The sequence below is a fragment of the Anolis sagrei genome, chromosome 1 (genome assembly GCF_037176765.1).
Source record: "Anolis sagrei isolate rAnoSag1 chromosome 1, rAnoSag1.mat, whole genome shotgun sequence".
In the NCBI taxonomy this organism is placed as follows: domain Eukaryota; kingdom Metazoa; phylum Chordata; class Lepidosauria; order Squamata; family Dactyloidae; genus Anolis; species Anolis sagrei.
The window spans coordinates 157727437-157742602 of NC_090021.1; the positions used below are offsets into that span (position 1 = coordinate 157727437).

The following is a 15166-nucleotide window of genomic DNA, read 5'->3' on the forward strand; positions in this document are numbered from 1 at the left end:
GAGTCTTGTCCCTTTGCAGAGCAACCTTATCAATCATCTTTCCCTTTTTTTATTTCACCCAAGGAAGTTAAGGGTGATGCATGCCAAGCACTTGGGCGAGCTATTTGCCAAGGCCACCGCAGCAAATGACATCCTGTCACTGCTGACCCAGAAGTGTGTCGTAAATTCAATTCCTTGGTTGTTTTTTCTGTGAATAGATTTTGACAGGCCTTGTTTTAACTGGTGCTCAAGAGAAAAGATTGATTTCCTTCACGAGCTATGCTTATTTTGATCTTTTAAAGTGTGGCTATGCACCTTCAAAAAGCAGATTCAGAGAGCTGTAAATCATAGGTTTTCCTTCCCTTAACTGTCCAAACAGTATGTTTTCACATTTGCAGCAAATAACATGCTGCAGAAGGAAAATGGAAGATTCCCACTTAATTCAATTTATTAAAGTGCAAGAGGAAGCATTATTGCAGATAATTATTTGAAGTTGACTTTCTGGGACAATTAATTTGATTGATGAGGCTCAGAGTAATTCGGTGTAATGTGCTCGTGCCAACTGCATTGGAAAACTCTCAGAAATAATACATATCAGTGGAATAGACCTTGTAGATAATCCCATTTTTTGATTGCTGCAGTGCTGGAGTGGCAGTCGTTCGGTTCAAAGGCATTTCCATTACATCAGGGTGGGCAAAAGATATAGCGGGATCTGCTCGTAGATCTCTGGACAATTTGCTTTGGATCAGCAAAGGTTTATGACTTCCAGCGTTTTGGAAATAGCAGAAACAAAATCACTTTTCTCATCTAAATTAGGCTCCTAAAATGAAGAACACTTGGTATAACCTCAAATGGATTTTCTATGATAAGCCTATGAGTTCAGCTCCATTTTAATATAGAAAAAAAAATTATAGGCTCAGCTTCAGACTGCATTCAGAATTTCTTTTACTTTGCCTTGACAAAATATAATCTTTATGGTATAAGGTGATTGGTTCTCTTTCAGCTCAGTAACTCTTTCAAAATAGGAGGCAGAGGGGAGGCCCAATACCGTCTTTCTAAAGGAGGGGAGCAGAGTGAAATTGAAATATCTATTCTCTAAGACCTTATTTACAGCTAGGCAGAGAAACGTCATGAGAAGCCTATCTCTGTTGTGGCTCATTTGTTATTTTTTCAGTGGCTACCTCACCATCAATAATAATAATAATACTATAATAACACTTTATTTATATTCCGCCCTTCTCACCCCGAAGGGGACTCAGGGCGGATCACAGTACATATACACAGCAAACATTCAATGCCACTTTGTATAGACAATACACAGACAGACAGAACAGAAGGAGGTGGTGGCAATGATATTTAAAAACCCCTGTAGTGAAATTGCTACTCTATGTTAAAGTTTTGGTGTATAGCTCTATGTTTACATATGGCAGATAGGGAAGAATAGGCACAGACAGGGTAGCAACAGCAGAGATAGGATTTATTTGAATATGTGAAGCCGATTGGTCATATGCAGATTAGTGTAGGCCCAGGAGTTGAAAAGGCTGCTAGGCCAAAATGACAGTTGGGGAGAGCAGAGCTGAACATTCCAAAGGGGCGGAGCCAAGGTTCTGAAAGAGACAGTTAGAGTGAGGGAGTTTGAAAACGACAGTTAGGAATCTGTGTGTGAAGAGGAGAGTTGGTTTTTGAGTACCTGATAGAAATAAGCAGTTATGAAGATGTGTTAAAGACTTCTGATATAGAGAAGCAGTTAGTTAAATAGAGCACGAGTTTTAAGGAACATAAAGAAGGCTAGTATTGCCTTAGTTCAGAATATAATTCAGTCAAGAGTGTGTAAAGCAAGTAACATGTTTGTGAATTTGAAACATTGATAGTTTATTCAGAAAAGTTAACCAAGTAAATGATACTGACTGTAAGCCTCAAGATTGCAACAAAACACAAATGTCACCACAAGCGTTGGAGCCAGAAGTTATAAATAAACTGTGTTACTTCGTTATACACAAGAGTGTTTCATTGCCTGCGATATAAAGTACAAAGGTTTAACAACATGCAGAAAGTCCCAGCCAATATAAAAGAAGAAACTGAATCAGTATAAGGCACCCCCTCGCCTGACTGATTCATCCTTTACATATGGCAGACTTTATGCTACTAAAAATTAATCGAAAGGCAGATTGCTAAAAGAGGGGTGACTGAAGATGCTAAAGGAACCTCTGGTGTAACTTTCCGTTAAAACTTCAGGGAGAAAGTTAACATAACCTCAAAAAGTTGTTTTTATAACCTGGAAATGCTTCAGTCCCAACTTTTCCATTCTTGACATTAGTTTTCAACTCAAATGCTTGAGGCAGAACAGGTAATAGTAATAATTATAAAAAAGAAAACTTTTGGCTTCGGAGATAGCCCTCATTTTTTTCAAGAATGGTATAAATGAGCTGTGTTCCCTTTAAATATGTCACAACGAGAGGAGCAATTAGATCACTTCTTCAATTGCCAGAAGCGATTCAATTATAATAATTTTAATAACTTTAGATTAAACTAAGATTTATGTTGCATGGCATTAAAAATCCAAGACCTCAGAATGTGAGAAGATGTAGAAAACATCAGAGCAACATCTTTCTGTTGATATATGGCATATCACATGAACATTAGGCCAAAGTTATAGAGAACATCCCTGCTGAAATAATTTCTAATAAGCTTTAAATGGCACCAGTTTCACTTTGGTCCTAATTAAAGCCTGAGAAAAATGTCCAATCTAGTCAATAAAGCAGGAGAGTTTTAGGAGGTTTCCTTGCACTTTTCGTTTCCCTCTCAGGGCTGTTTGAAAAGAAAGGTTGAAGCTTTGAAGGTGAACTAAGTGTAGCTCGCACAATATAGATCAAGCTAACCAGTCTAAAGGGCATAACAACGTAGGATAAACCAAAAGGCCATGCCATCACCCTTTTCAAATCTTGGCTCGGAGTTCAGTTAAGTAGTAATGCTCTAAGGCATGATGAAGTTTGAAACATTTCTTCACCGTTGGAGTAATAAAATCTTTCTGCAAAGCCATCAACAGTCTTTATAATTCCGTCGTAGTAGGATACTGGTGGGTCTAGGAAGGGTCAGGAAAACATAATAATAATAATAATAATAATAATAATAATAATAATAATAATAATACTTTATTTGTATTCCACTCTATCTCCCCAGAGGGACTCAGGGTGGATTCCAAATATAAAAGGCAAACATTCAATGCCTGAATACAACAAAAATACATCCATAATAACAAAATGTGTACAACCAAACATATTAATACGAATTATAACTTAACAAGCCAAAATGAAATAAAAAGCACAGCCTGTTTTAACAGACATAAGACAAACATAAGACAAAACATCAGACATCAAATGGAAACAATAATTTCCCATTTCTTTGGGACAAATTGATTAATCATTGCTCAAGATATATATTGAGCTGGTGGGGTGAGCAGGGCACAATACGGATGGCAACTATTAATCAGAGGTATTTGTTGTTGTTGTTGTGTCAGGAGCGACTTGAGAAACTGCAAGTTGCTTCTGGTGTGAGAGAATTGGCCGAAAATTGCCCAGGAGGTGCCCGGATGATTTTATGTTTTTATCATCCTTGTGGGAGGCTTATCTCATGTCCCCGCATGAGGAGCTGGAGCTGATAGAGGGAGCTCATCCGCCTCTCCCCGGATTCGAACCTGCGACCTGTCAGTCTTCAGTCCTGCCAGCTCAGGGGTTTAACCCACTGCGCCACCGGGGGCTCCAATCAGAGGTATAATGGTAGTATTACCAACTACTATTCCTCCTCCTCATAAGCCAGTGAGCAAAGCTATGTCTTCAGCTGTTTTTTGAAAGCAGGGAGGGAGGGGGCCATCTTTAACTCCTTAGGAAGGAAGTTCCAGAGGTGAGGGGGGGGCAGCCACAGAGAAGGCCCTTTCTCTTGTTCCCACCCGTCGTACTTGATACAGGGGGTGGAACTGAGAGGAGGACCTCCTCCGATAACCGCAGTGTCCGAGTTGGTCTGTAGAGGGAGATGTGGTTTGTCAAATAGCTGCTGCTTTACCGTTTATGGACCTAGCATTTACCAACAGGACTTTGAGCCACAATCAAAGCACCCTTGACAGATGTACATCCAACCTCTATTTAAAAGTCTCCGAGAAGGAGCTTCTACTACACTCTGAGGCAGTGAGTTTCACTGCTAAACAGCTCTTACCATCAGGAAGTTCTTCACATTGTTCAAGTGGAATCTTTCCTGTCATTTGAATCCATTGCTCTGAGTCCAAGTCTTCAAGATAGACTTGGACTCAGAGCAATGCTGCTTTACCGTTTATGGACCTAGCATTTACCAGCAGGACTTTGAGCCACAATCAAAGCACCCTTGACAGATGTCCATCCAGCCTCTGTTTAAAAGTCTCTGAGAAGGAGCTTCTACTACGCTCCGAGGCAGTGAGTTTCACTGCTGAACAGCTCTTACCATCAGGAAGTTCTTCACATTGTTAAGGTGGAATATTTCCTGAAATTTGAATCCATTGCTCTTAGTCCAAGTCTTCAAGATAGTAGAAAACAAGCCTGGTCCCTTTTCCTTATGAAAAGCCTTTCAAATATTTAAATAATGGATGACACGCAAATTTGTGAAGCGTTCCATATTTTTAGGAGAGAATGCCTCTAGACCATGGCCATACAGCCCGAAAAAACCTACAACAACCCAGTGATTCCGGCCATGAAAACCTTCAACAATACAATGGCTATCATATCTCCACTCAGCCTTCTCTTCTGCAAGTTAAATATCCCCAGCTCTTTAAGCTGCTCCTCAGAGGGCAATCCTTCGATGTTATTTCTGCCACGGGTACCAGATTTTCTGTTAAAGAAATTATGCTCAGGAACACATCTGCTTCATTGACCGAGATATGCCCGCAGTATGAGCAGAAATTATTACTGTATACAGAGTCTAGCAATTAACATTTGATTTAATAATCAGGGTTTTATTTAATAATTGATTCTCAAATACGTTCAAAATTCATCCTCTTTAATGTTCATAGGAATTGATAGAGAATGGCACAGGAGTCATTCAATTACCTGTGTAATATTTGTACATGTGGAGAACAGAATACATTTTCACAAAATGTTTTTCACACAGTTGGAAAATGAGGCACTGTCACAGAGGTTTTCAATTTGGCCATGCCTAAAGGTTTGTTTTTGCTACTGTAGACAGGAAGCTAAGTCCCCTTTTGCATCTCCGATAGGGTAGACACACTGACCACCTTCTTGTGGGTTGTTGTAGGTTTTTCCGGGCTATATGGCCATGTTCTAGAGGCATTTTCTCCTGACGTTTCGCCTGCATCTATGGCAAGCATCCTCAGAGGTAGTGAGGTCTATTGGAAGTAGGAAAATGGGTTTATATATCTGTGGAATGACCAGGGTGGGACAAAGGACTTTGGTCTGCTGGAGCTAGGTGTGAATGTTTCAACTGACCACCTTGATTAGCATTTAATGGCTTGGAAGTGCCTGGGGGAATCGTTTGTTGAGAGTGATTTGATATGCCTGATTGTTTACTCTCTGTTTTGCTGTTGTAATTTTTGAGTTTTTTTTTAATACTGGTAGCCAGATTTTGTTCATTTTCAAAAAAGAAGAAACTATGAAAATGAACAGAATCTGGCTACCAGTATTAAAAAACTCTAAAATTACAACAGCAAAACAGCAGAGAGGAAACAACCAGGCACATCTTAACTCCTCTCAACAAAAGATTCCCCCCAGGCACTTCCATGCCATTAAATGCTAATCAAGGTGGTCAGTTGAAACATTCACACCTAGCTCCAGCAGACAAGAGTCCTTTGTTCCACCCTGGTCATTCCACAGATATATAAACCCATTTTCCTACTTCCAACAGACCTCACTACCTCTGAGGATGCTTGCCATAGATGCAGGCGAAATATCAGGAGAAAATGCCTCTAGAACATGGCCATATAGCACGAAAAAATCCTACAACAACCCAGTGATTCCGGCCATGAAAGCCTTCGACAATATATTGAACACCTTCTTGTGTCTTGCCATTGTTTTGAAATTCAGATTCATCTGCGCAAGATAATGCAATGGCTGTTCCCTTTTGCGAAAACTCACCTATTTCTTGAATCTTGCTTTGTAATAACATACATTTCCTATTTTAAACTGCTTACCCATTGGCATTCATTTGAAAGGCATTTTCTCATGTCTTATGGAAAATGTTACAGATATCAATGCAACCTGCAAGAGACATTAATACAAAGGATGAAGAAATTGCATATGTACTAACTTTTGTCCTGTAATCTAACATTGGGCTGTATTCTCAGAATGGATTTCTGAGAAAGTTAGTGGGAACTAGGCTAGCCAGATGCATTTCTGTTGAGAATTTTCTCTTTAAGACGGAAGCTGTATTTGATAGAAGCTCACAAAATACATTTGCTGCTCCATGCATTACCCGGCACTGCACACTTTTCAAAGGATATTGAACTAAATTGATTATTTTCCCCCCTGAGCCCATGATTACAGTGTGCAGTGTCATGGGGATAAAGCAATGCTGTCATTATGCAGTTGGTAACTGAGTGAGCCTTTCTTTCTTTCAGTATTTGTAGGATTTTTCATACATCTTTTTTTTTTTGCTTTTGATTTACTCCCTAACAAATTTCTTGCCATGATATGTGTGGACACTTCCCGTGCATTTATTAATCTCCCACTCAACATTCATAATATTTTTACCAAGTGTTTGATAGTTTACATAACTCATCTTGGTGATGGGACAATTCATTAGTTCCAATCCTTTGAGAAGAGCGGTATACAAGTATAGTAAATAAATAAATAAATAAATGGTTTAGATTATTTTATTTATTTATTTATTACTGGTACTTTTACCCCGCCCTTCTCAACCCCCGGAGGGGGACTCAGGGCGGCTTACAAAGAAGGCAGAATTCAATGCCTATACATAATAATACATAGTATACAAAAATATAAAAGAACAATATACAAAATGTAATTAAAACGATTATCACAATAAAACATCAACAACTGGTACCTAGGACATTGTATAAACATCATATAAAAACATCATATAAAAGTCATTCTTATAATCAGCGTTTCGTTTCCAGAGTTCCACACGTCCAATCCGTTAGTCAATTTCCTAGCCATCAATGGAGTTCTTCTTTATTTACCCACTTGTCCAAATGCCTGGTCCCAGATCCATGTTTTTAGTTTTTTCCTGAAAGAAAGGAGCGTAGTTGCAGATCTGATTTCCCCGGGGAGAGAATTCCATAGGCGGGGGGCCACCACCGAGAAGGCCCTGCTCCCTGTCCCCGCCAATCTCACCTGTGATAGAGGCGGGGTCGAGAGCAGGACCTCCCCAGAAGATCTTAGGCTCCAGGGTGGGACGTAGAGGGGAGATCCGTTCGGACAGATACACTGGGCCGGAGCCGTATAGGGTTTTATAGGTCAAAACCAGCACCTTGAATTGTGCTCGGAACTGGATCGGCAGCCAGTGGAGCTGACACAACAGGGGGGTGGTATGCTCCCTGTATGACGCCCCGGTGAGCAATCTGGCTGCCTCTCGCTGGACTAGTTGGAGTTTCCGAGCAGTCTTCAAAGGCAACCCCACATAGAGTGCGTTGCAGTAATCTAATCGGGATGTAACAAGAGCGTGGACCACCGTGGCCAAATCCGACTTCACTATGTAACACGATTTTTGTTCCTGGGTTATAAATGTCATTTCTTAATTGTTTCTGTCATTAAAAATGTGGGGGGAAAGTTTTTTAAATCGCACATCCTGCAGCATATTTTCTATAGTTTTTCAGTGAGATCACTCATTTGAGTTTTAACCAAGTCAACATAGTTTGTGGCAGCCACAGAAATTGAGTTTCTAGAGCATAACAATTACTTTCAAAGTAAGTATTGCACAATTAAACAGGAAATAACACTTTCAAACAAGGAACAGGAAAATAATACAAATTCCTTGGACTGCGAGAAGATCCAACCAGTCCATCCTCCAGGAAATAAAGTCCGGCTGCTCACTGGAAGGAAGAATACTAGAGACAAAGTTGAAGTACTTTGGCCACATCATGAGGAGACAGCAAAGCCTAGAGAAGACAATTATGCTGGGGAAAGTGGAAGGCAAAAGGAAGAGGGGCCGACCAAGGGCAAGATGGATGGATGGCATCCTTGAAGTGACTGGACTGACCTTGAAGGACCTGGGGGTGGTGACGGCCGACAGGGAGCTCTGGCGTGGGCTGGTCCATGAGGTCACAAAGAGTCGGAAACGACTGAACGAATGAACAACAACACAGTAGTGTTACATATTTCCAAAAACAGTTTATTTTGATGTTAAGCTTTGTTAGATGTACTGCAAGGTTGTAAAGCTGAGTGCCATATTTTCTAACAGTTGCCAAGAAAGCATACTCCAGGCATTAGAAAACATGGTTCAATTTTTTGTGTGTGTGTCAGGAGCAACTTGAGAAACTGCAAGCCGCTTCAAGTATGAGAGAATAGGTTGTCTTCAAGGACCAATCCAATCCAATCCAATAAGCCTTTATTGGCATTTACATAGCAAAGAGGTATAAAATACAGTACAAATAATAGAAAAAGGAACTTCACATTTGCTACACATTCAGTTTACAGACTTCGTTCAGGAATCTTGCCACTGAAAGGCAGCAGCTACAATCTTGACAATTTAAAAACATAATTACTTTGTCTGAGTCACTGTAGTTTTTCACGGAATCTATAACATTGGTAGTGAGCTAGATCTTAGATCCTGGTAAAGTGGGCAGTGCAGAAGAATATGCGGGATGGAATCCAGCTCTCCTGTGCTACAGGGACAAAGCCTCTTATTGCTTGGTAGACCATTGAGTCTTCCTCTTACTTTACTTAGGCGATCCCTCGTTGGACGAGTAAGATGGTCTTCCATTATGGATTTCCTTGTGGGTCCGTATGTGGCTGTGGAGCCCTATTCTTGCTCTGCATCTTTTTCCGCAGTGAGGGCATTGGTTTCCAGGTGGAAGGCAGTCCCGGTCGGGGTTGGCTTGACGCGCCTTCCTCCTGGCACGTTTCACTTTTTCACCCTCCACTCGTGCCTCCTCAAATTCTGCAGCACTGCTGGTCACAGCTGTCCTCCAGCTGGAGCGCTCAAGGGCCAGGGCTTCCCACTTCTCTGTGCCTATGCCAGAGTTTTTAAGGTTGGCTTTGAGCCCATCTTTAAATCTCTTTTCCTGTCCACCAACGTTCCATTTTCCATTCTTAAGTTCGGAGTAGAGCAACTGCTTTGGGAGACGGTGGTCAGGCATCCGGACAACGTGGCCGGCCCAGCGGAGTTGATGTTGGAGGACCATCGCTTCAATGCTGGTGGTCTTTGCTTCTTCCAGCACACTGACGTTTGTCCGGTTGTCTTCCCAGGAGATTTGCAGGATTTTCCGGAGGCAGCGCTGATGGAATCGTTCCAGGAGTTGCATGTGACGTCTGTAGACAGTCCACGTCTCACAAGCATAGAGCAGGGTTGGGAGGACAATAGCTTTATAGACAAGCACCTTGGTCTCCCTACGGATGTCCCGGTCCTCAAACACTCTCTGCTTCATTCTGGAAAATGCTGCACTTGCAGAGCTCAGGCGGTGTTGTATTTCAGCGTTGATGTTGACTTTGGTGGAGAGGTGGCTCCCAAGGTAGCGGAAATGATCAACATTTTCTAATGTGACACCATTAAGCTGTATCACTGGCATTGGAGAGGGGTTGGCTGGTGCCTGCTGGAAAAGCACCTTGGTTTTTTCAATGTTCAGTGACAGGCCAAGTTTCTTATATGCTTCTGCAAAGGTGTTTAGAGTGGCTTGTAGATCTTCTTCTGAATGCGCACAGACGACATTGTCATCAGCATACTGGAGTTCTATAACAGATGTTGTTGTAACCTTGGTTTTGGCTTTCAGTCTGCTGAGGTTGAATAGCTTGCCATCTGTCCGATAGATTATTTCCACTCCGGTGGGAAGCTTCCCATCAACAAGGTGAAGTATCATAGCGATGAAGATGGAGAATAGAGTTGGGGCAATAACACATCCCTGTTTGACACCGGATTCCACTTTAAATGGGTCACTTTGGGAGCCACTGCTGTCCAAGACTGTTGCCATCATGTCCTCATGGAGGAGCCGCAGGATGTTCACAAATTTGTGAACATCCATCTTCCTCTATGGAGAGGAGATGGCATGATGTTAAATCTAGCCAGCATGTAGGCTCTTCTGTAAGAGGGGTTAGTGAGCTCTGCAATATAAAAGGCTGGGTTTCCCTGTATGAATGGAATTGCCATGTTAATAGGTGAACAGGATTTATTGGCCAATCTCAACAATTGGTTATAGTCCCTTTCTAGCAGCCTCCTTTTAATAAGGGTAAAGATCTCAGTGAAAGTTAGCAAGTTCAGGAAGTCACTATCATAGCCCAATGCCCCGATCTTTGCTAGAACTGTAGAGCACCATTTTGAGTGGTGGAGTTCGCTCAAGGTGAGTTGGGTCAGAGAGTTGCTGGGCCTTTGGTAGTGGATAGATAACCAAAATGTAATAATTGTCTTCAAGGACATTGCCCAGGGGACGCCCAAATGTTTTGATGTTTTTACCATCCTTGTGGGAGGGTTCTCTCATGTCCCCGCATGAGGAGCTGGAGCTGATAGGGGGAGCTCATCCGTGCTCTCAGTGGATACGAATCTATGACCTGTCAGTCTTCAGTCCTTCCGGCACAGGGGTTTAACCCACTGCACCACTGGGGGCTCCTATGGTTCAATTAAGTTGACAAGTTAATAAAAGTCCAGATGTTGACAGCAAAAAAAACTTCCATTTTCAGAATTTGCATCTGAAGCAATACAAAGATTCTCTCTCCCTCTCCTCCCCCCCCCCCTCTCTATATAATATGCATGCTTTTGCAAGCAAAATGATTCTCTTCATCTTAATGTTCTGATTCTTACTTGTTTTCCAGAAATACCTCAGAAACTTCTTCAGTATAATGCTCGATTCCCCATCATCTCCTCTGCATGTAAGTAAAGAAGACCTGGCCCTTTCCAAACACGCTATCTGTGAATTCTCATCATTCTTCAAGAAAGGTGTATTTGACTACAGCAGCCACGGCACTGGCTAACAGTTGGAGTCTTGTTTCCTCCTTGAAGAATAAACTCTTGTCTTCATTTCGCATCAGAACGTTTTGCATTCCTGGAAGACTTTCACCAGAAACACTGTTAAAAGCCATTTTTCAACGTTTATTCTGTCTAGAACGTGGCTTGTTTTCCACAACAGAAGGTGGATACAGCTGGCCACTCTGGGCTGCTTTGAAAACAATTTGGATCCAACTCAACAACTCACGTTCTTCCTTGCACAGGTTTCCTGTTACAGTCTTCCATTTGCAGATACCTTCTTAGCGCAGAGACTAAGTCTCTTGGTTTTGTTCTGTTCCTTAGACTGGATTTATGCATAGATGGTGTACATCCATCTTAAGAATTGCACTCCCATCTCTTTGATCCTGTCAATTTCCTCTTCTGAATATTAAATCATGTTAAAGTTTACAAAATAAATACTGCAAAGATTTTCCATTTCCTTAAGTCTTTCACACTTGAGAAAGGAAATATTTGCTGTCAATTTAGAAGAAGAGGAAATGGCAGCTATTTCTACAAAGTGTCCTTTCCACGTTTTCCGATTCCGCAGATTGTAATTATGTACCATGTATTGCTTATGTGCTTAACAAATGCAGCATGGAATCTTAGCTTTGCAGATACTTCCTCCAGTAAAGGCGTAATACTATGACATGAACTGATCCTTTGTTGTATTGTCGAAGGCTTTCATGGCCGGAATCACTGGGTTGTTGTAGGTTTTCTGGGCTATATGGCCATGTTCTAGAGGCATTTTCTCCTGACGTTTCGCCTGCATCTATGACAAGCATCCTCAGAGGTAGTGAGGAAGTAGGAAAATTGGTTTATTTATTTTATTTTATTTTATTTTAATTTTTAATTGGTTTGCATACAGAAAACAAAACCGACACCAAAGAAAAACTGAAATAAGTAAAAAACAAAAAAGAAAGAGAAAAAAAACAGAAAAAAGATATACAAAAGAATATGCAAATTTGCAGAATGGTATACAGTCAGCGCTCATTAAACATATAAAAAATCAAATTTGACTGTACAGTTATAATACATTAACATTTAATGTCCCTCTAACCCGACACCCGTGAACCCAACCCCTGTGACAACCCCTGTGACCTCCGACACCACTCCATATGGATCACATAACTAACCCACAACTACCCACGTGTCTTCTTTCACTGAATCCCCTTTATGACGATCTTCAAATCTACTTTTGTCTTCTTTTCAAGATATCCAATTGCCAACCGCCATTTTTTAACAAATTCATTATTTCCACCTCTGCTGCTATTTGTCAGTTTGGCCATTTGGATATAGTCTACTAATTTATCTCTCCAATCCTTAATAATTAACTCTTTTTCCCCCTTCCACGATTTAGCTATTATTAGTCTCGCAGCAACAAAACAATACTGACACATTTCTCATCTCCTGTGCTAATACGCCTCCTAAATATTCCTAATAAGCACATTTCTGGGTTTTTTCTTGATTTTTTTTGCTAATCATTTTATTTGTTTCTTTCATCACTTTTTTCCAGAATTCTTTAACTATGTTACAGGTCCACCATACGTGGAAGTAGGAAAATGGGTTTATTTATCTGTGGAAAGACAAGGGTGAGACAAAGGACTTTTGTCTGCTGGAGCTAGGTGTGAATGTTTCAACTGACCACCTTGATTAGCATTTAATGGCTTGGAAGTGCCTGGGGGAATCTTTCTTTGAGAGGTCATTTGATGTGCCTGATTGTTTACTCTCTGTTGTTTTGCTGTTGCAATTTTTGAGGGTTTTTTTTAGGTTTTCTTGAGGTTTTTTTAGTTTACCAGTATTAAAAAACTCAAAAATTACAACAGCAAAACAACAGAGAGCAAACAATCAGGCACATCAAATCACCTCTCAAAGATTCCCCCAGGCACTTCCAAGCCATTAAATGCTAATCAAGGTGGTCAGTTGAAACATTCACACCTAGCTGCAGCAGACAAAAGTCCTTTGTCTTACCCTGGTCTTTCCACAGATATATAAACCCATTTTCCTACTTCCAACAGACCTCACTACCTCTGAGGATGCTTGCCATAGATGCAGGTGAAACGTCAGGAGAAAATGCCTCTAGAATATGGCCATATAGCCCAGAAATCCTACAACAACCCAGTGATCCTTTGTTGCAAAAATAGGAATTAAAGATTTGTTAATCTGCTTTAAGTTTTACTCAGGGCTTGTATAGGATTGCACATGTATAGAGGGGGCTGCGTACGTTTTGTAGAAGTACAAATTGAAAAACATATTGTGACCTACAGTGAAGGGATGTACATATTCTGTACATAATAAAGATTTGTAAAAAGCAAAACCATTGGTTGCGACTAACTTAGAGACGCCTGCTGTCATTCATGAATTCTCTTTCGTACAATACAAAAAGGATTTTTCACTTCATCAAAACAGAGCCTTAAAGATTTTTTGGTATTAAGCGACAAGTCTGCAGGGTTTTATATTCCAGGAGAAGCTAATCTTGATTTTATTGTTGCCGAGGGGAGGAATTCTTCTCTTCATCGAGGATATTCAGAGGGCCTTATTTCATGGTTGCATTAAGGCTAATAATAGGAATTCTGTCTATAGAGGTTCGAAGGAAGAATGTTTGTAGGTTTTGTGAAAATGGGACTGTTCAGGCCATTCTTTGGGACAATGTACTTTTTTTGCAGTAGACTGCCACCTCATTGGGATGGTTTTGGAGTCTGGTGTATATGTCAATGTGTGCTGCATAAAAGCATCATGTCAATATACCTTTCCTAGGTTTGCTATACTTATTTCTTTTCCCAGATATGTCCTCTTTTATCAGTTTTAAAACATCTGTCTAGGAAAAATTATAAAATGTAATTGTCGGATGAAAAAAATAATGATAAAAGGTATGGCTAAACTTAATTAAATAACACAGTGGCTCCCAAACTTATTTGGCCTCCCCCTGGAAATAAATTTTTCTAAATCTCTTCTTTCTTTTATGCTTTCACCGCCCCCATACAGTTATTCATCGCCCCCAAATGCATCTGTGGATCCGGATCGCTGCAGCACCTACCAGGAGGCGGTAATGCCCACTTTGGGAATCACTGACAGTGGTACCCAAACTTATTTGGCCTACCCCGGAAATCAATTTTTCTAAATCTCTTCTTTCTTTTATGCTTTCACCGCCCCCTTACAGTTATTCATCACCCCAAAATGTACCTGTGGTCATTACCGCCCGCCCGCCCCCCCTGGATCGCTGCAGCACCTACCAGGGGGTGGTAACGCCCACTTTGGGAATCACTAACAGTGATTCCCAAACTTATTTGGCCTCCTCCTGGAAATCAATTTTTCTAAATCTTCTCTTCTTTCTTTTATGCTTTCACCACCCCCTTACAGTTATTCATTGCCCCCAAATGCACCTGTGGCCATTACCACCACCACCCCACCACCCGGATTTCAACTGCACCTACCAGGGGGCGGTAACGCCCACTTTGGGAATCACTGACAGTGGTTCCCAAACTTATTTGGCCTCCCCCTGGAAAACAATTTTTCTAAATCTTCTCTTCTTTCTTTTATGCTTTCACCACCCCTTACAGTTATTCATCACCCCAAAATGTACCTGTGGTCATTACCACACACACACACACCCCCACATCGCTGCAGCACCAACCAGGGGGCGGTAACGCCCACTTTGGGAATCATTGACAGTGGTTCCCAAACTTATTTGGCCTCCCCCTGGAAAACAATTTTTCTAAATCTTCTCTTCTTTCTTTTATGCTTTCACCACCCCTTACAGTTATTCATCACCCCAAAATGTACCTGTGGCCATTACACCCCCCCCCCCGGATCGCTGCAGCACCCACCAGGGGGCAGTAACGCCCACTTTGGAAATCACTGACAGTGGTTCACAAACTTATTTGACCCCCCCCCCCCCCAAAATCATTTTTTCTAAATCTTCTCTTCTTTCTTTTATGCTTTCACCACCCCTTTACAGTTATTCATAGCCCCCAAATGCACCTGTGGCCATTACCCCCCCCCCCCCCCCGATCGCTGCAGTGCCCACCAGGGAGCGGTAGCGCCCACTTTGGTAATCACT

At 41.3% G+C, this 15166-nt stretch overlaps 1 protein-coding gene across 3 annotated transcripts in view; it reads left to right on the forward strand.

The window, feature by feature from the left end:
- KIF16B (kinesin family member 16B) overlaps positions 1-13423 on the forward strand; it is a 197056-nt gene extending 183633 nt beyond the window's left edge. For all 3 annotated transcript variants that reach the window (XM_067469750.1, XM_067469744.1, XM_067469745.1), the window contains one exon: positions 10938-13423. In XM_067469750.1, the coding sequence (XP_067325851.1) occupies positions 10938-11096 (159 nt within the window). In that variant the 3' untranslated portion in view covers positions 11097-13423. The remainder of the gene's footprint in view (positions 1-10937) is intronic.
- The last annotated feature ends 1743 nt before the right edge of the window (positions 13424-15166 follow it).